The sequence below is a fragment of the Myotis yumanensis genome, unplaced genomic scaffold (assembly GCF_028538775.1).
Source record: "Myotis yumanensis isolate MYYU_CA2020_CCGP unplaced genomic scaffold, mMyoYum1.0.hap1 SCAF_3, whole genome shotgun sequence".
In the NCBI taxonomy this organism is placed as follows: domain Eukaryota; kingdom Metazoa; phylum Chordata; class Mammalia; order Chiroptera; family Vespertilionidae; genus Myotis; species Myotis yumanensis.
The window spans coordinates 176,076,047-176,098,274 of record NW_027223754.1 but is presented as its reverse complement, the minus strand read 5'-3'; the positions used below and the strand labels follow the sequence as shown (position 1 = coordinate 176,098,274).

At 38.7% G+C, this 22,228-nt stretch overlaps 1 protein-coding gene across 5 annotated transcripts in view; it reads right to left on the bottom strand.

Moving 5' to 3' along the window:
• SINHCAF (SIN3-HDAC complex associated factor) overlaps positions 1–22,228 on the bottom strand; it is a 73,594-nt gene that overhangs the window by 6,939 nt on the left and 44,427 nt on the right. For all 5 annotated transcript variants that reach the window (XM_070410482.1, XM_070410484.1, XM_070410483.1 and 2 more), the window contains exons 2-5: positions 13,438–13,585; positions 11,710–11,809; positions 9,875–10,001; positions 241–391 (exon numbers count right to left, since the gene is read on the bottom strand). In XM_070410482.1, the coding sequence (XP_070266583.1) occupies positions 241–391; positions 9,875–10,001; positions 11,710–11,809; positions 13,438–13,585 (526 nt within the window). The remainder of the gene's footprint in view (positions 1–240; positions 392–9,874; positions 10,002–11,709; positions 11,810–13,437; positions 13,586–22,228) is intronic.

Below are 22,228 nucleotides of genomic sequence, written 5' to 3'. Positions count from 1 at the left end.
CAGAATGAATACCTAAGTCTACTTCATTACAGGGAAAATTCAGGTTTCCTAACATGATTTTCATTTTAAGTCCTTTTAAATAGGAAAAAACACAAAATCCCAACCCTCAGCTCAATTCTTGCTTAATCCACCTCCAAGCATGTGTGCTAACAGCCATTTAATTGCTAAGGAAGGGGGGGGACCTGTTGCCTGTAATTAAGAAGGCTTGTTGGTTAGTGAGGTATTTTCTATTGCATTTACCTTTTCCAGTACGTGAGATCTAAAAAGGAAAAAACTGGCGTTCTGCTGGAGCCCGAAGCCACCTCTGTATCTGAGCCATCATCTGACTGGTTACTGTAACAAGGAGACTGAGCTGGGGAGGCACTTGAGGTGGTACTGTGAGCATCAGAATCTGCAATAAAGAGAAAACAAAATATTATTTCATTATATGCAATTGCAACTAAACCTTGGCATAAAACACTGTGAATGAGTTAGTAAAAAGAAATAAATAAACAAAAATAAAATTATTTTTCTATTCACTACTGATACTTGAAGACATTTCTACTAACTAAAGTGTCTCTAAAACAATATGAGAACTTAAGCTTCCTGGAAGGTAAGAGTAGACATACTTTGCTCTGTTCCTCCGGTTTTAATAAGCATAACTAAAAGCCCTGAACGTTACCTAAAAAATGAACCTAAAGACCCTGGAAGTTGTCAACAGCTAGAAAAGCTTGAGACCCAAGGAAGGTCATGGTAGTGAGTTCCCTAGCTTTTATGGGCTTTCTTGTTGCCTCATAAATAGCCAACCCAGAAATACCTATGGATGCAGACAATTTTTTTTTAAAGCCAACAAAAGCCTGCTCTCGCTATAGACCAGGAAAGGGGAAGCCTAGCAAGGCAGGAAACTTTTGTTAGACAATAGCTGCTCTCCTCCTGGCACACCACAGAAAAAAACGGGCCCAACCCCACCCACCTCGGCCAAGGCCAAGCGGGGAGCCTAGGTTTCCATCCTCACCAGCCTGTTCTGAGGCAGCCCAACATGTCCGCCAGCGTGTGTCAGGGGAAGCCTATTGAAGAGTCAGGACTTTCACTATGGCCCACCGGAAATAGGGTCCCCCCACCATGTGGGAGCCTCAGTTCCCCACCACCTGGCAGCCATGGGGAGCTCCCACCTCAGATGTCAATGGAGGCGGAGTGGAGAATTTGTACCACCACCTGGCAGGAACAAGGTGGCATCCCTCCCCCACATCCCCTCCTGGAGGAGTATTAAAAAAAAAAAAAAAAAAAAAAAAAAGCCAGTTAAAACAGAAGGTTTTAAATAAGATCCAATCTCAAAACATAATTCTTAAACTCCAGGTTTCTATAAAAAATCATATCGTATCCAGTACCTGGAAGATCTCAAACTGAATGAAAAGGCAAGTAGATGTTAACACCAAAATGACAGAGATGACAAAATTATCTGATGAAAATTTTAAAGTAAACCATGACAAAAATGCTTCAATAAACCATTAGGTACATGCTTGAAACAAATGAAAACAGAGCCTCAGCAAATACCAGGTCTCAGTTTTTAAAAGATGACACTATAAAGAAAAACCAAGTGGAACTGAAATGTGAACTGAAAAAGATACAATAAATGAAATAAAAAACTAATTGGATAGGCTCAACAGCAGAATGTAGAGGAAAGAGAAAACAACCAGTGAACTGGAAGAACAAACAACAGAAATTACCCAACCTGAACAACACAGAGAAAACAAACGAAAAGAGCTTTAGAGACCTGTCAGTGTGGTCCTGGAAGGAAGGAGAAAGAGGGCGGAGGTGAAAAAATACTCAAAGAAATATAATGGCTGAAAACTTGGCAACAGATATAAACCTATAGGTTCAAGAAGTTGAGCACACCCTAAACAGGATATACCCAAAGAAATCAAAGCCAAGACACATAATAAGCCTTCTGAAAACTAAAGACACAGAAAAATGATGTTACAATAGATCCCGATTTAATAATAAGGCAATTCATCAGATACAAACTAAGTATGATTTAGTATTTTTGCCCTCAGAAGACTTCATATAAATTTCTGAAGTGGAAAGCAAATTGATAGTCACTGTGCTATAAGGCATTATGCTGCTATTCCACAGCAGAGCAATGTCATAAATGGGGTTGAGCCTACCACACAGCTTACCTTTAGTTAAAGACTATCCCCCTCAAAAGTGGGGGAGGGTGGGTGGGTGGGAGGTAATCAACCAAAGACCTTGTATGCATATTTGTATACATGCATATATGTATACAGTGGGGTGGTGAGGGCCTGGGGCAGGGTCGGGGGAGAAAGGGTTGAGGGGAGAAAAAAGGGACATATGTAATACTTTCAACAATAAAGATTTTATTAAATAAATAGACTATTCCCCTCCCACAGGTGGATAGAGAAATCCTTCAATTCAAAGAACCAATCAAATATTTATTAAGTACAGACAATCCTCGGGTTACATCGGACTCCACGTACATTGTTTTGTGGTTATGTCACCATCTCCCATTTATTTATTTTTAAAAAAGTTCCGTCATTTCGACGTATGTACATATGTGCTTTATTTTTATTATTTATTTACCACAAGTAAAGGTCAGGAATCTTTCTTTTAAACTTTTTTTACTGTTTCACTTAATTACTGCTGTGTATGTGCTCCATGTGAGTGACGTAGGTGCTTATGTAGGTGGGTTCCGACTTACGGCGAAAAATCGCGTTACATCACGCTTTAGGAACGGATCTCGAATGTAACCCGAGGACCTACTGTATCTACTAGCCATCTAACCCTGTGTCATATCCTGCATGGAAAGAAACAGACTAAAGAAAACGTTTTTGAACAGAGCTCATAAGTGTTTTGTATTGACAAAAGTTTACATAAAATTAGGTAACTAAAACAAAGAAAGCACCATCAGTGTTCTAATATGCTCATTCATTTCTAATATATGAATAGTTTAACTTCATAAAAATAATTCTCACCCTGCCTGGCCAGTGTGGCTCAGTGGTTGAGCATCGACCTATGCATCAAGAGGTCACAATTCGATTCCCAGTCAAGGCACATGACCGGATTGCAGGCTCAATCCCTAGTGTGGGCGTGCAGGAGGCAGCCAATCAATGATTGATGTTTCTATCTCTCTCTCCCTCTCTGAAATCAGTAAAAAGACATCTATACTAATAAAAGCCTAGGTGGCCCTTGTGCACAAGGTCGCCACAAGATGGCCACACACACAGCTTGGGGGTCCCATGGCTCTGCGTGGCGTGGAGGAGGCGGGTCGCGGTAGGGGAGGGCAGTTAGGGGGTGATCAGGCTGGCAGGCAGAAGCGGTTAGGGGCAATCAGGCAGGCAGGCAGGCAGGCGAGCGGTTAGGAGCAAGAGGTCCCGGATTGTGAAAGGGTGCAGGCCGGGCTGAGAGACAACTCCCCCCCCCCCCCCCCCCCCCCCGCCCCGCACGAATTTTGTACACTGGGCCACTAGTTATTTAAATAAAAATACAAAAAAGAAAACTCACTACATTAGGAAGTGCTTAATATCTATGAACCATTTGAAAGTGCAGTTATTTGACCATTTCCAACCTATAAAAATGGCAATTTCATATGGTTTAATCTAATACTTGTGATATACAAACACATTTTGTAAGAAAAACTCTCTTCTAGAATGTAGGTCTAGAAATTCTTCAAAGAACTGCAATTTAAACAAAATTTTTAAACAGGGTTTGGAAAGGCACAAAAGAGTAATTGGATAGCATGGCATGGCGTAGGTAGGTGCAATGAGCAAAACTGTGGAAGCAGAACACACTGCGCACATGGAGGCATCTACTCAGTCCAAATATTCTTCTGAAATAGAACCTTCAAGGACTTGCTAGGGATTTTCAACTTTATTCTGTAGCAATCAGAAATCATTGCAGATTTTAGAAAGAAGGATGACAAAAAATAGCTAACATTTATAGAGGAATTTGTTGCATTTTTTAAAACCCTTTTTCATTATCCCCTTTTCTCTAATTAGGAAATTGTGGTTAAGTCAATGTTAAGTGACACCGGGGTCACATATTTGTAGGTGTCAAGAACTAGAACTCAGATTCAGAGTTTCCAGCTTCAGGTCCAAAGCCTTTGGAAAGAATGCCTCAGGAAGAGGAACGCAGGTCAGGTACAGGCAGATGCTCGGAAGCAAATACATAACCTGAGGCAAGGAAACCATTCAGAGGGTGTTGTATAAAAATTCAAATATGTCACAACTGTTTGGTACGTTGCATACAGGTGCTAGCAATTCACAATGCACCTGGGAAACCCAGTGTAAGTCTGAATCTCCAAAACCCACACATCTTTCCTTTTCAAACAGACTTATTTTTTAGTTTCCAGCCCCAATCTAAAATTAACTGTGCATATTCTCTAAGTAAGGCAAACGTGTCACTTTCCCTATAATTAAACGAAGGAGCTAGGAATATATGTATGAATATAACCAATTCCTCTAACCACTGTCAAGTGGTATAATAAAATTACTATTTCCCAAATGTTTATTAAAACATCTACTGATGGTGGGAGTAGGTTAGAAGGGGTCAATGAGGGTCGGGGGGGAGAGACATCTTTAATACTTTCAACAATAAAGATTAAAAAAAATAAAAGTGGAGAGATTTCAAACAAACAAACAAAAACATCTAGTGAGAATGAAGGGTAGAATTAGTCATTTTTTTCTCCTTGGAGATAGCTGGTGAAGAAGGGAATATATATAATTAAAACATACATACTTAATGTTAGCAAAATATTTTACTAGAAAGGTACTAAAATATTTTAGCCAAAGATTAAATACAGAGTAGGCAAAATTAGGTCTACAGTTGTTCTTATGGAAAATAATACAATATTAAACTATAAAAATATCCAAGGTCCCAAAAAGCAGTTATTTGTGTGATAATTTGGTACGTCTAAAGCCCTCCTCATCAATGAAAATCTCATATACAGTAATTGAATTAACGTGAATTTTGAATATCTGGACCATTGCTTACGTGTTAGTATTTCTTGCATTTTTAACCCCACATGGAGAACAAGCTGGGAAGTGAGGTGTTCGGGAAATCGTATGTGGCAGAGGTGGTGGGAAGAAGACAGTTGAGCTTTTTCCCACTGAGAAACTGCATTTTCCATCTTCCCAGACAAAACAAATGGGTATTCTTCTCATACCATTTCAATGGTACCTTAGGAAAGTCTTGTCATTTAACAAATATGTCATACACTTAAGATTAATAGGAAAGGTTTCATAAAATAGTGTGACTAAAGGAAATGACTATACCAAACCCAGTAAATTGTTGAAAATGTTAAATGCCAGCATGTTCTAATTGGGACTCTAAATATAACTCTTATTTCCTACTGGCTTAGAGTATTTGATGTAAAGAATGGAGTGCAATGATAATGATATATTCCCACTTGGTCATATAGGACCAACTTCATACTCAATATATTCACTAATGACTCAAACATCTGGCTATTAACATGCTCTAATTGCCCCCTCCCTCTTTTATTGGTTAACTGCCACGGGTCAAATGTTTCTTCTACACAATTGATTCATTTATTTTAATGGCTGCCTTTTAAATTTTAGTCTTTTCTTGCTCGCTGCCATCATCTATATATGCAGTCAGTAGAAAACAAAATGTGACCATACTTTTTGGTGGAAAGACTTCATCTTAAAAGTGAAAATTTTAAGCCCTAACTGGTTTGGCTCAGTGGATAGAGCATCCGCCTGTGGACTGAAGGGTCCCAGGTTCGATTCCAGTCAAGGGCATGTACCTTGGTTGCGGGCACATCCCCAGTAGGGGGTGTGCAGGAGGCAGCTGGTCGATGTTTCTCTCTCATCGATATTTCTAACTCTCTATCCCTCTCCCTTCCTCTCTGTAAAAAATCAATAAAATATATTTTTTTTAAAAGTGAACATTTTGAAAGTTAAAAGAAATAGCTTGGAATAATGCCACCAAAGGCTGAGTGGAAATTGCCCCTTTCAAAGATGCTATTTTTATGAGATAAGAATTTAGTGTTTGCCGAAACCGGTTTGGCTCAGTGGATAGAGCATCAGCTTGCGGACTGAAAGGTCCCAGGTTTGATTCCGGTCAAGGGCATGTGCCTAGGTTTCGGGCACATCCCCAGTGGGAGATGTGCAGGAAGCAGCTGATCGATGTTTCTAACTCTCTATCTCTCTCCCTTCCTCTCTGTAAAAAATCAATAATATATATATATATAAATAAAGAATTTAGTGTTTAATAGTTCATCTGGAAAGAATAATCCTATATAATAAAGAGGTAATATGCAAGTTGACCGTCACACCCTCCCACAAGATGGCCGGCAGGGGAGGGAGGGCAGTTGGAGGGGGTACAAGCCGGCAGGGGAGAGCAGTTAGGGGTGACCGGGCCGGCAGGGGAGGGAGGGCAGTTGGGGGGAACCAGGCCAGCAGGGGAGGGCAGTAAGGGGTGACCAGGCCGGGAGGGGAGGGCAGTTAGGGGCAACCAGGCTGGCAGGGGAGGGAAGTTGGGGGCGACTGGGCCTTCAGGGCAGGGCAGTTGGAGGCAACCGGGCCGGCAGGGGAGCAGTTAGGCATCAATCAGGCTGGCAGGGGAGTGGTTAGGGGGTGATTAGGCTGGCAGGCAGAAGTGGTTAGGGGCAATCAGGCAGGCAGGCAGGTGAGCGGTTGGGAGCCAGCAGTCCTGGATTGTTGAGAGACGGGGATAGGGCCTAAACTGGCAGTCAGACATCCCCGAGGGGTCCCAGACTGGAGAGGGTGCAGGCTGGGCTGAGGGACAACCCCCGCCCCCACCACCACCCATGCATGAATTTCGTGCACCGGGCTTCTAGTGTGTTGTATAATTTGAAATAAAGGTGTATAGTAGCCTTATGAAGGAGAGCATTATTACTGATACAAACCATTGTGAATGGGTGAAATTGTTAAATGGATAACATTGATAAAGTTTTCATGCACAGGCAAAATGTATTCACCAGGTTTCTAGGTAGCAGTCTGCTTTTACTTTGTAATTTGTAGTCCTCAAAAGACTTTAAAAAAAAAATAAAGTCCAAAGAAATAAAAATAAAGTCCATCCTTATACTTAGGTTATATAGGTCAGTCTTCTTTATTTTTTTCTAAATTCCATGTTAATGTCCAGTGGTAACACATACATACATATATGTTATATGTTGAGGCGTCTCTACTACGTAAGCAAGAAATAATTGCTCTTTTCGTCCTAGCTCCCAAACTGTGAACACCTACACAGAATTCTAATGTAGCAGAAACTAAATTAACATTTCTAGAACCAAATCATTACATGTTACTGCCATTCAAAGAGTACCTGTTCTGTTATATACTGTTTTTAGTGAAAGAATGTATAGTCTTCCAGAACTACATTATGATCTTTGTCTGATCATAGTTTTTTTCTTCATAATGACAAGGTAGTGTTTACTTACTACAATATTATTATAAATGGATAAGTCACCTGTGACAGTATAAAGAAAGGAAATGCTTTCTGAAAAGACTGGAGATGTTCAGTTAGAATTTTAAGTGGTAATTTTGGAATTCATTTGCCAATGCCAACCTAATGTCTCAAATATAAAATTTTTTAAATTGATTTTTAGAGAGAGGAAGGGAGAGGGAGAAACATCAATATGAGAGTAGAACACCCTGTATAGGCCCCCCCACCGGAAGGGATCATCAAGCGGCATCCTGGGCATGTGCCCTGACCAGGAATCAAACCAGCAACCCTTCAGTGCACAGGACAACTCCCAACCAACTGAGCCACACCGGCCAGGGCTATGTAATTCTTAATATAGATGTTAAAATTGTATTTGTATGATTGGATAAATGTTGATTTCCCTAAGTTGGTGCCAGTTTCAAAGGATAAGTCTCTTAGATACCATAATTAAATTTGTGTTTACTGCTGATCATAAGTTTCTTAATCTTAATTATTCTGGAGTACTGACCTAGAGACATTTATTATGCTGTTCTTATGAAAACTCCAACAGGACATTCTGACAGAGCACAATGATGGCGATGACAGGAAATGCATGTGACTAAAAGATTTACTTCTAATTTCAGTGTTTTTCAAAGCTCATTGTCACCCTTCCCTAGGAAGCCTCTTCAGACTTCTCTAATAGCACCCCAATATATTTTATTATAGATTGGAAAAAGAAAATACAAAATTAATAAATACTAATACAAGAATAAACTGTCTCGCATCTCACATCTGTAAACCTAATTTTGCCCAACTCTGTAAACCATCAGAATAACTAAGGACTGGTAACACCTACTTACCCAAGAGCACAAAGTTAGCAGCAGATCTGGAAAGACTTTGGAGTTCTGAGATATTGGTTATAGTGCCCCAGACCAGTCAGCAGGATGGTATAGAAAGAGCACGAGGCTTTAAAGTTAGACAAACAGGAGGTCAAATCCATCTCTACCACTTACTAAGTGACCTGGGTCAAGGTTAACCCTCTGAGTGCCAACCAATATCCTAGGAACTATGCTAAAATTGCCAAGGCATTTTTGCTGATTTTACAGCAGTTTAGGAAAAAAAATATGAATCGCAAGTAAATGAAGTTACATATTCAAAAACTTAAGGAAACCTTTACTACATTGACATATTTAGCAATATCATCATCACTAATAAAAGCAGACTTAGATCTGGACGCCATTTCGAAGCTTTGATAGTGGTCCTGGCACTTTTGGCGAAAGATAGGAGCGCGATTGCGCTCCGCGGCACTCTAGGGGTTAAATTACCACTCCAGTGCTAATCTCTATCACAGAAATCATGGCGATAACTATGCATGTGAAGTGCTGGGTAGATATACCAAAGTGCTCATGAGATGACAGCTATCCTTCCTTTCTCAGTCTACCTAGATCAGTAGATTTAACTGTGTTTTTCCATTGTTTCAAAACAAGCATTGATTGATAACATTTTGTCTATAGATTTTTTTTAATCCTGAAAACTCTAATTCTGACCCACAACCCATATCTACAATTCTGAAAAAGCTTTGAAAATGGAGAGTGTATTCCTAACCCATGTGGTCACTATATCTGGCCTGACCTGAACTATAATTAAGGAGCCAAACCTGACTAACCTATTTATAGTACAGTTTATTGATTCCAGTTACATGAACACTGTGTGAATATCTATTCCATCTATGTGAATACCGTTTCACTACAGAAACACAAATGTGTTTGATTTAACAGCACTGCCTCAGATCTTCCCCCGCTAGGGGAGATGATACAAATGTCACATAATAGCATTATATGCCCTGCATTTCCTTTTCAAAATCTTAAATCTAAATTCCTGCATACAGAAGTACCACTACATGTGCTCTACATGCAACAATGACTTCCTATACAAGTTTATGAACTGGGTATTAATTTGTCATTCCTTTGCCCTTCCATCACTCTACACAAAACACACACACTCCTAAATTCCAAAGTACTGAGGCTGAGTTCACTGCATTAGGTGAGTTATGATTTCTACTGTTACTTTCCTGGGCTTTGGTCTCAGATCATCCACTAATTATTTATGTTCCCTTCTACACATATTCAGGCCTCAATATCCTTATGCATAAAATATCAGGTAAACAAGCTTGAAAAATGTATCTTCTAGAAAATTAAGATGTCAGTAAAGAGAGCAAAGTGGCCTCAGCACAATATGAAGAAGTGGCTGGTTTGTGGAAGAATTTTCATGACATCAAAATCAAGGACAGTGTTCCAAGATTCCATAGAGATGATATCTCTACCAAGTCAACAATCCCCTTCCAACACTCTTTTTTAAAAAAAGCAATAAAAGAAAAAAATGATCCATATATAGCATATGCCACCTCTGGGCAAAAATAAAAACAAAACAACTATTCTTGAGTACTTTTGTGTTTCAGTTTCAAACTTACTATGACGTTTAAATTCCTTCTGTAGTTTGCTGATCTGGTTGCTTTTTATCCTGTTTCCAGATAGAGTTTTCACTTTCTTTGGTTTCAGTGTAGTCTTCAGGCTGGGTCCTGCCCTTGCATCTACCACCTGGAAGAAAATACTGAATATTTAATACCATTTTTAAAATGACACCTCTGTATTCCCCTTGGTTCAGACAAATGCGTATTTGAAGGAGCCCAATTTCAGAACCACAGTTTTCTATTAGAGTGTTTGAGAGTCTGTGTGAACCTTTTTTATTTTTATCATTACATGAAATTTAAAAATAGTTTACCTCTAACCATTATGCTGTACACCTGAAATTAATATAAAATAATATTGAATGAAAACTGTAATTAAAAAGTAACATTTTAAAAATAAACAAAAATTACAGCACATCAAGGAAAAATAAAGAATAGTTTATATAGTGGGGGTTTGTTTGCCTGTTTTTTTAAGTAGGTAATAGTAGGAGTCTGCTGGACAAAGACTTTAAGTAGATTTATATATGGTGAGAATGGCCCATGGAGGTTAAGAAAAATCAAATCTAACAACTATCATTTCTATAGGATGTTTTGTAGTTTATAAAAAGCTTTCATACACTTTTGATTTTACCTTCACCACAAAGCAGTAAGGGGGATATTTTTGTTACTCCAATTTTAGAGTGAAGGAAAACAAGAGAAATTAAATTATTTACTTCGCTTTATTTCCCTAGGCTAGTGAAAAGGGCAGGGTGAGTGGGAGGGGGACAAGACTCAAATCAAGGTGTTCAGACCTATGTTGTAAACTCTTTTCACTACCCACCCTTAATCCCTGAGTCAGTTAAATGACGGCAATGCATGTTCTCCCCCATCTAGCATGGACACGGGTTCAGCTCGTATGGTCCCATTTCTCATGCACTCACTCATCTTTACTAGTTGCAGATTTCTACCCTTATGATGAAAGGTTGCCATCACCTTCGAAATCAAAATTTGGATCTCTTCCAGATGAGGCATTAAAGAAAAACCCTTTTTTTAATAAGTTAACAGACCCTCAGAAACCTACCATTATAATGTAAGTCACCAAAGGATAGTGTAAAGCAAGTATAGGGGAAAAGGTAAAGAATAAAATGACTGCCCGCTTAAAAACAAATAAGTTGTATAAATGCCATAAATCTTCTGAAAGCTAGCAAACAGAAGAATTAACTAAGACTCGGTGCTGTTCTGGTCAAATATATCTTATGAAGAATTCTAGTGAAATTATAAAGTGAAAGGTCAGAAGAACACACATTTATACACCAGTTTGACCTCAACTAGATTTAAACACAGAGTAACAACAGCTTTCATCTAATTGAATGATTACTATGTTACACTTTGTCTCATTCAGTTCTCACAACCGCTCTGAGACAGCTATTATCTTTATGCTCTACAAATAAATGTAACTTGTACAAAATTCACAGCTAGGAGGTGATAAATCCAGGCCTGATTAAAAACCTACAGGCTCATTAGTACCAACAGGAGTTAGGATAAATGTCATCCTGAGAGATGAAAAAAAGGCTCATCTGATTAACTCTAGGAATTTCTGAGTTAAACATAAAAATATGTGAAATGTACATTGTGAATTTCTGGGGGTAGTGGATACAGCCTTAGGGAAATGCCACACCAAGCTATTTTGCTTCCAAACAGACAAAATGTAAAGCAATTTTATCTAAGTGGCAACTGTTTTTCTTTATTCTTTTCATATTTTTCCATCCTAGGAACATTATTACTTCCTACATAAGGGGGAAACTAATGTTACTTTAAATATAACAGGTATAATTGAGAAAGATGACAGATGCACTAACGTGATTCCAGTTTTTTTTGGATCCTGCTGGCAATTTCTTCCATCTTTTCACAAGCAGGACACAGGCATTACAGATGTCTCCTGAACGTGTCTCATGCAACCTGATAAGAAAACAACCAAGCCTTTATTGGTCTCCTTTACATTAAAAAAATTCAAGCAAGTACATTCCTTTTAGAAAAAAAGTTCATAGATGCTATTTCTAATCACCGGGGATGATCCAGTTCCATTGTTTCTGTAGTATATTTAGGAAATATAATTAACTTCCAGATCCAATGAACCAAATTTTTATACGCTGCAAAATAATGTTTTAAAATTGAATAATAGTAAAATTTAGACCTAGAAGAGATCCTGGTCACCAGAGTTTTAAACAATCTTTCTTGAAATATGTATAGATGCTTCATAAGCAACAAAATGCCATCCTTTAAAATAACATGTGATGGCCCTGGCCAGGTGGCTCGGTTTGGTTGAAGCGCTGTCCCATTCACCAGAAGGTTGCAGGCTGCATTCCAGTCAGGGCATGTGCCTAGGTTTCGGTTTGCATGTGGGTTGGGGCGAGTGCAGAAAGCAACCGATAGATGTCTCTCTCTCTCTCTCTCAAAATCAATAAAAAACATGTTCTTGGGAGAGAATTAAAGGAAGGAAAAAAAGTAATAATAATAAAGGGGAAAAAATGTGTGATGGTATTCTAGTTTCACAACAAACAAAACCAGAGGCACTGTAATTTTTAAAAAGTTATTATGTACAATGGACACAAGACACTGGGGGGTAGGGGAGGCTGGGGGAAGGTCAAGGGGAAAAAAAAGGAGACAAATGTACTGCTCTGTAATATTTTAAGCAATAAAAAAAATGTGTTAGACAAAAAAAAAGTTATTATATCTGCATAAGGGGAAAAAAAAATCTACGAAACTAGTCACCAAGTTGTTACATCTCTGAGGAGCTTTCATTTATTACATTTATCCTGAATTAAATACATCAGAAAAATACTGATAATATTTATTATGTACACAATTGGAAATGAAGACATTAGGAGGAAAATGTAATTTAAAAAGGCAAGGTCAGTGGACTCTTTTGACAACCCTGAAAATAAATACAAAGTCTAGGATTAATAATAAATAATCAATAAATGTTTTGATAAGAAAAACAAAGTGGTGAAATTAATTTCTAACACGGGAACTAGTTCAACATTATGTATTTTATTTCATCCAAGGGTTTGTTGGAAAGTAAATTCTACTTCACTAAGCAGTGAATTATTGTCAAAAGATAACGAAGAAAATTTATATAAAATAAATGCTAACATACCCTGACAGGTTTCAGGGCAGAACAATAAGTCTTATTACTATCCTCAGCAGGTTAGGTTAAAATATATTCCTATAATTTAGAAAAACAATATAAATGACAGAAAACTACTGGAGGATAGCAATTATAAGAGAAAATAAGGGTAAATTTTTAAATCTCTTTATACATACTGAAATTAATGAACAGAAAGGGTTTATTTAGTTACAACTTTGAAGTTGGTTCCAATTAATTCGGTAGTTCCTCACAATCTGAAAAAAGGTAGGCTGTCAGTATGTTAGATTGCCTTTAAGAGCAAGGGCCTTAAAACAGCCTAGATTAGAACATAAGTGATTTTAAATATTAGCCACATTGCTCCAATGCCTTGCTGGGAAATATTTCTGTATGCTGTGACCTATTTCACGCTAAGAATGGTACAAACAGCCGATGATCTTACCCAAAACAGCTCTGGAAATCCTTCTCATAGCGTTTACTGTCCGTGAATCGAGAACTGGAGGACTTAGCTCTGCAAATACAGCAGCCTTCTATACTTCGGTACATCTTTGGCTTGTGAAAACCAAACATCTTTTCTTCTAGGCAATAGTCTGTAAAGCCAAGGGAATTGACACAGCTTGGTTGAGGGCTATTAACAAGAAACCACTAAAGGAGAGAGCGCTCTCTGCTCCACCCCACCCCCAGCAACTTGGTATTACACAGCCAGGCCAGAAAGTGGGGCTCTGGGGAAGACCTCTAGCATCTTCCTCCATTCTTGGCACTAGCATGACAAGGGTATATAAAACACACAGAACAGCTCAGCTATTTAACAAGGCCTCTACCATCTACTCCTACCTTCCTGGCAAACACTCATTCTAAAAATAGGGGATGGGAGGCATTTTTTTAAAAATCAAGTTTTAAGTAGAATATACACCTCTGTCCGCAATCCTATAAAAACGATGGAATCATACGCAAGGAAGGGTGTGCCTTAACATTTAAGCTAAGGCACCACCCTTTATTTTGCACCTCTGCATTCGTGTGATTCCCCTCTGGGGAAGTTTTGAGCATTTACCATGACCACTAATTATTTGATCCTAAGCATACAAGTAACGCATCAACACACACAACTTCTGCCCTATGGGAGACGAGAGGGGATTTCTTCTATGATAAATGGGAAGTCCTAAACAGGCAAGTGGGCCCTGAATTGAAACTACAGAAAGGAGGATGTAAAATTCACAAAAATCCAGGGTTGGACTATAAGAGCAATAATTTCTTAGATCATGAAGTTGAATTAAGAATAAGCTCATTGGTCTGCCTCACAGTTGTTACAGAGGTTTTTCGAGCTTTTACCAGGCTCTGTGCCTGAGCACAGTAACAGTGGGACTGGGCAGGTGTTCAAGAAATGTAGAGTCATATAAATTGTGATTCCGATGGTCAAAAAAATCTTAACATCAAGCAAGAAAGGAAGAAATAGCTCTAGGGCTAGATACAGCAAAAATGTAGCGGACAGTAGTAAATGTGCACCTTAGAAGTAATTTAAAATATCCAAACCAAGGGCCAGCTTTACCAGAACATCTGGACGAAAAGAGGTGATGAAAAGGCAATGAATATAGGAACTAAACCCCAATGGACAAGTCCAGAGGGTGTGGGTGTGTGTAAGAGACCAATTACAAATTATTACAAAAGCATCATATAAAATAAAGTATCAGTAAGAGAGATTGTGCCCATAGTTTTGAGACTTATAACCACAGAACACAATCCTCCTTTTAAAGTTCTTTTTAAAATGTATGCGTAAAACAAAAACTTCAGTATTTTTCTTTGAATAATCTCTTGCCTGACCCCATTCCATTCCAATCCTGGTTACTATACCAGAGCAAATATTTATGGAAGTGATTCAGAGAAATAACCAAATATCCAGGCATTTTGTTTGTGTGTGCATGAAATTGAGGGGTTCTGAAATACAGACAGAGGCTAAGAAAATATTTTATTAGCAATTCATTAGCTCAACACTGGAGCTTTCCTTTTAAGCAGAGACTACTGTTCATCAGAAGTTCATTAATGTTTTTGTTGGTGAGGGACACAGGGATGGAAGGGAGATGGGATGGGGCAGAAGGCTCCTGAGTCATTTCAGTAAGTCTAAACAGTTACTTCAACTTAAGAATTGTTAAAACAAGAAAACAAAATATTCTTAACTGATTAAGTAAATAGTTGTTAAATGAAATACTTTGGAATTTTATTTTTTTTTAGAGGAAAAAAATGAGGAAGGTGCTCTATACACAGCAGGAAAAAGGTGTAGTGAGGCCTGTGAAATAAGGCAGATATTTTTCTTCAAACTAACAACCAGGCTTCATGATAAATGAAAAGAAAATGCCCTCCTGAAGAAAACCATTGCTTTGAGAAAAAAAACAATGTCAAATGACACAGGATCATAGAACTGTTTTAAAAAGTGCTAAGAAAGTGTAAGTTAATGCTTTAACTTGCATATTCCTGTTTTGCAGCAAAAATGAAACACAACTCTCTGATCCTCACACCAACCTGTGGGCTCTCAAAGTCCCCTAACCCTCCATTACCACCAAGAAGGTCAAAAGTCCACAGTTCCTCTTACGGTTGCCAGCTCCATCAATAGCCCTAGGAAACTTCAGCCTCCCTTCTCAGCAAGGACAAAGGAAGTCCAGCAGAAAGGCCAGTTCATTCCATTAACACACAGACCAAATCCTACTACAAAAGACAGATTCCTATCTCTACCCTCACAATCCCATCCTCCCACAAATAAACATGCCATCAAAACTGTACAGCATTCAGATCATCTCCAATATGTGAACTACCTTCACCGAGGCTGGATCTGGCCAAGAAGCCAGTCATCAGGCTGACAAGCTGCTAAGGAATGCACGGGCTCTAGCCTTCAGACTGAGGAAACACTGAGGTTTCCTTTTCATCATCTGCTACGGTGAATCGGTGTGTTCATTTCCAATGATTCCTTTTGTCAGGGGGATCTCCACAAAACGTGCCCAACGGTTCCCCCCTGCAAGATATTTCATTCTTCAGTTTGAAAAGTCTTTTTCTTAAGACATCCGGGAACATAAAATAGCTTGATGTCTTCTGATTGGTAAACCTTTATGCAGCCCTGTGACCTTAGGTTTTTACTGACAAAAATTCTTCTGTCCAAACATCTGAGGGGAATCTAAATCTTAGGGTTCACCCTCTTCTAGGAAGTGCTAAATTCAGTAAAAGTGCCAGACACATATCCTAATACAACAGACAAGTAGTGCAAGAACCTTTTAAAGGATGATTATTTAATAAACCCATTAAAACTTTTCTGAGCTTATTTTAGTACTTGAGAGGCACCTGGGAATCTGCAGCAAATACACAGGGGTTTCACTTCGGGCTTTGTTTACAGCAACCCCACTAAGTAATGGTTGGCTTTAACCACTGTGAGCGTTAGGGAGCCCAGAGATTAAATGAAAAATTTTTCACAAAATCTATAGATGCCCTAAAGCTTTTTTAAAAATTAAAAACAAAACAAAAAAACCCACCTACCTGATCTGTGGAAGGAAACCAAGCACACAAAATGGCTCTGAAACCAAGTTACTTTGTGTGTGTCTGTGTATGTATGCACACACCCGACAGATTAGATAGATAGATAGATAGATAGATAGATAGATAGAAGGTGGGTATGGTACAACTTGATTGTAAATTTGGGATGTCTGTTATTTCAACAAACCTATAGTTCTTTAGAATACTTCTTTCCTAGTCCTGCATTTATGCAATATTAAATGATTCCTCCAGAACAATCTATTTTATTTGTTCCAATGGCACTGTCAGCTACTAAACCTACTCATGACTTTTGCATCTTTCTCACAGCATCATGTCACTCAGCCCTATGTTTTACCAGTAATAGAAGAAAGCTAACACCATCTGCTTCCTAATTGATGAACAGTTACACATGAGAGTGGACCACATACAATCTCACCCTTATGTGTGTGCTTAGGGAAAGCAGAAGAAAATTAAGCTTTGAGATAAAGCCAAAAATAAGGAAAGACTTAAAAATGCTGATTAAAAACTGTCATTTGTCTTCTAAAATTCAGATAGTGGTGATGGGTACAAAATTCTGTAAACATACTAAAAGCCACTGAATTGTACTCTTTTAGAGTAAATTTTATGTTATGGTATGTGAATTATTTCTCAATAAGCTTGTGTTTAAAAATAAAAATAGACCGGGCTAGGAATTCTTCTGTCTTTATTCATCTTTGTAACCTCAGCATCTAGAATAGTGCCAGTCAGTAGATACTCAATTAACGTTTTTGAAAAGCTGTCATTTGTATAATGTTCTTCATGTTTTTTGAAGAACTTTCATTGACTTTTTTTTTTTTGGCTACTGTCATCCAAAGAGCCACAGAATTTTACAATACTATAACAGTTAAAGACAAATCAGCCACACTAAAATTGCTATTCTGTCCAATTTAGTTCAATCTCCCAAAGTTAAAAAGATTACATTTAATAGCTAAGTCAGAAAACACCTTATATTGACAAAAGTGAATTTTTAAAACATAACAATTCATTTGAAACATGTTTTGATTGATTCGTTGAGATTTCTTCCACTTTAAAGCTGTAATTTCATAAACATCTAATGATCAACTTAATGAAACGATGGGGAATGTTACCTTAGTGTTGAGACAGGAAAAGGTGTGGTGACTACAAAGATACAAAGGAGACTATTTGAAACAAATCTAATGAGATTATGAAGCCAAAGATCAGGGTCAATGTTGTATTTTACATTTAATGCAACACACATAAGGTGAGTTTACTAAGTGGAATATAACATAAATGGGAAAGAAAAGGAATCTTCACCGCAATAGCCAATACTGAAGGGATATTATTCAAGGAAAAGTCTTGTGATAAATAACTCTAAGCTCAAAGATGATCTCTTATAAATTTTCAGCCCTTAAAAAGAATGCAGTACGTATCTACAACATGTGCAGGGAGGGAACTAGCCAAGATATTTTGTCCTGTGCAATAAGCAAGTTGAACCATAGTTATAAAGTATAATCCCATGGCGTTTTTTAAAAAAAATGAGATCTCAAACTTTAAAAACCTGACATTTAAAAATGGATTTTTAAAAACTGGTAGCTAGTGGTTGCCTCTGAGGGGTGCAAGAATGAAGGAAGTTTACTTTCACTTTACTCCCTTTCTATATTGCTTTTTTTTTAATACTGCTTTTTTTAAATTCAAGAGTACCATGCCCCAAACCCTTAAGCTACCATCACACCTTGACTTAACTAAAGAGGAACCTGAAAAGGCTTAAACCAACTTCCTCAAAGACCCACAGATGAAGAGATACACATTAGGAAGTATATTGAGCAGGAGAGAATACAGAATAGACTAGTAAGACCAGAATAGACAGAGAGCAGAATGGGAAGGAAACTGCTGAGAAGAGACAAGCAAAAGATTTGTCAAGTGGGAAGGAAGCTGCGGTGAACAAAAAGACAAAAGGAACCAAGCAACCAAAGACAACTTAGAAATGAAGGAGACTCATTTCTTTAGGGTTGAACTTTAAATGACAGGATGATGGGAAAGGAAGAGAAATAAACACCGATCAAAAGCTATGAGCAACCTTGAATTGCTGTAATTGACAATGCTACCCTTGACATCATTTTAGTCAATGGTATGCTATCCTTAATCACATAGAAGGACAAGATCCAATAAACAACAACAGTGTAACTGGAGCAACACTGCACAAGGGGTCAAACAGGACTGCCGTGTTGTGTGTTCTCAGGCTGCTAGGCCACTTGGTTGCGGTATTCAACAAGAAGGCATGTTTCGTCAGAGCTTAAGGAAAGCCAAGGGGCAATCAAACACTATTGTTCCCTCTTACCTGCGCCTAGATACCAACCCACATCCCAGCATCAGTGGTTCTCAATTTATTTATTCTCTTTTCAGGGACAAATTTAAGTTTCCCTGGAGGCAAAGTTAGACAGGGTGGTGAACCCCACTTGTTACCAACAGCCTCTCCAAGCATGTACCCAGTCCTTGAAAAATTATGTGGTAAAGTATGTATAACTGTGGCTGCCTATGGAACCCACACTTTGCAGAAGAGCCCAGAACTCATCCTACAGGAAAGAGGGTCAAACTCAGAAATAAGTCTTCAGCTGAAACAGCATAGGTTTCAAAACTTTCCTTTTTAAAGAACAGTTTATTGTTTTGTTTTGTTTTGGGGTTTGTTTTTTTTTGGCGAGGGGTGGGGGGGTGGTTAGAGAGAGGAAGGAAGAAGAGAGAAATATGGATGGGCTGCATCCTGCCCACCCCACAATGGGACGGAGCCCTGACTAGGAATCAAATCAGTAACCTCTCAGTACACGGAACCACAGTGCCCAACCAACTGAGCCACACTGGCCAGGGCTAGATATAATTTTTTTTTTTAATTACAAATCCACCCTGGCCAGTGTGGCTCAGTTGGTTGGAGTGTGGTCTCATACACCAAAAGCTGGTGGTTTGATCACTGGGTCTGGGCGCATGTGGGAGAAAATCAATGGATGTTTCTCACATCAATGTTTCTCTCTCACATCAATGTTCCCCTCTCTCTATCTCCTTCCCTCTCTAAAATTTTTATTTTTTAAATCACAAATCCAAGTCTGTGAGTTTTAGATAGCATATATATAAAAAATACTACGTCCTCCCATTTTGGTAGTGCAAAGAAATACTGGGCCTCCCAGTTCTAGATTAAGAGCAATTCCAGTGGATAAGAAAATTATAATGGTCGAAGAGGTGGTATTTATTTGCTCTTTAAAATATATATGTACTTTTTTTATTGAAGGGAAAGGAGAGATGGAAGAAACATCAATGATGAGAATCATTGATTGGCTGCCTCCTGCATGCCCCCCAACCCAGGCTTGTGCCCTTGACCGGATTCGAGCCCAAACCCTTCAGTCCACAGGCCAATGCTCCATCCACTGGGCCAAACCAGCAAGGATACTTTTTTTTTTTTAATTCTTCACCAGAGGATGTTTTTTTTGTTTTTTTAAAAAATATATTTTATTGATTTTTTACAGAGAGGAAGGGAGAGAGATAGTTAGAAACATCGATGGGAGAGAAACATCGATCAGCTGCCTCCTGCACATCTCCCACTGGGGATGTGCCCGCAACCCAGGCACATGCCCTTGACCGGAATCGAACCTGGGACCTTTCAGTCCGAAGGCTGACACTCTATCCACTGAGCCAAACCGGTTTCGGCAGAGGATGTTTTTATTGAGAGAAACATGGATTGGTTGCCTCCCATATATGTCCCAACTGGGGACTGAACCCACTACCTAGGTATGTGCCCTGACTGGAATCGAACCCAAAACCTTTTGGTGTATGGGAAGATGCTCCAACTGAGCCACCTGACCAGGGCAGTATTTATTTGCTTTTAAGGGATCACTTAGGAAATGTAACTACAGTATTGTGAATCTGGTGAAAAGAGCACTGTAATTAGTGAATTTGGAGTCTATTTCTGCTTTTATCTTTACAACTGAATAGAAAGTCACTTCTAATTTTATTTGTCCCTTTTGTAATACTAGGGTGAAATCTCACTTCTACTTTCCAGGGATGCTGTGAAGCAAGAGTATGAAAATATCAGTCTATGTATACCACTTATTTTCTTAAATTGGAGACTTGCACATTATAGAAATATAAACTCTATCTGTCCCAGGACATGCACAACAAATCCAACTGAAGGTAGAACATGATTTCTAAAGGTTTTCTTTTAAGCCAAGGTCTATGGGAAAAGAGGAACTCAGCCTTTTCAGGGAGAGTTAAGGTCATGAAACTGGACCACACTCCTTCCTGTGAAGCTGTGCTCCCATTAAGACTGACAAAATGTTAAGAAATGGGGTATGGTAGCACACATCTGGTCTAACCTCAAGAAAGTTCCTTAAGCCCTCTGACCATTCCATTTCTCTTTATAAAAAAGATAAATCCCTACTCTTTTGAATAATATTTGTAACAAAGCGCCAACACAAGGACTGGAGATCCTAACCTTTAAATGCCCTAAATTGATTACCTAATCTTGTCTTCCAGGCGTGCTCTTCCTGTATTCACCTGTTAGCATCCATGCTGTCACACAAAAACTATGAACTCTTATATTACAACTGGACTCTCCCTTAGCATCCTGGTCACGGCCCCCACCATATCCACTATGGATGAAGTCCTTACAGATTCTGCTTCTTCACTTCTCTAGTTTCATGTCCCTCCCACCCCTGCCTGTTTGTCCCTCATCATGGTGCTTGAACTCCTGTCAGGGCCTCATAACTAATTTCCCTGCATTCTTCAAACAGGTGGTATCTTACTCAAGTTCAAATATTAATCATCTCTTCCAAGGTACTAACACTGGCTTCAAGATAATATCTAAAATCCTTGGCAAGAAATTCAAAGCTTTGCAGGATCTGGTCCTGCCTTCCAGCTGCTCCCAATTTGGAATTCTGATATTCCAGGAGTGTCAAACCAACTTTACTAACTAGCCACACATCTCAGGCTGTTCTTTCTGTTTGAGATGGTTTCTCCTCCATCCCCTTAACCTGGGAAACTCTTTTTTTATTTATTGGGGGGGGGGGGATGTCTTTAAGAATTATTTCTTTTTACAAAACCTTTCCATTCCTTATTAGAATACCTAACACGCAGGATTTCACATATTTATTTACTATATTATCTCCTCTACTCAGTGGTAAACTGTTGTAGGGCAGGAACTAAGTCTTATATTACAACCAGGTGCTGACTATACACAGCACACAGAAACAGGTGAAACTTACTAACTGCCCTTCGAGTGGTGGAGCCAAAATGGATCTGAACAATTTAAAGGCATGAATAAGAAAATGTGTCTACAATAAAGATGTGTATTAAGGGCGAAGTTCTTTTCAGTTGTACACTTGAAACCTGTATGATTTTAAGAACCAATGTCAACCCAATAAATTTAATTAAAATTTAAAAACATGTATATTTAAAAACTGATGTCTTTTTAAAAAAATATACTTTTATTTATTTTAGAGAGTAAGGAAGAGGGAGGGGGAGAGAGAGAGATAAAGACATCAATGATGAGTCATTGATCGGCTGCCTCTTGCACGCCCCCTACTGGGATCAAGCCCACAACCCAGGCATGTGCCCTGATTGGGAATCAAACTGAGACCTCCTGGTTCATAGGTTGATGCTCAAGCACTGAGCCGAGGCGGCTGGACTAAAAACTTATGTTTTGACTGGAGTAATTTTTAACGTTTAAAAAAACGTTA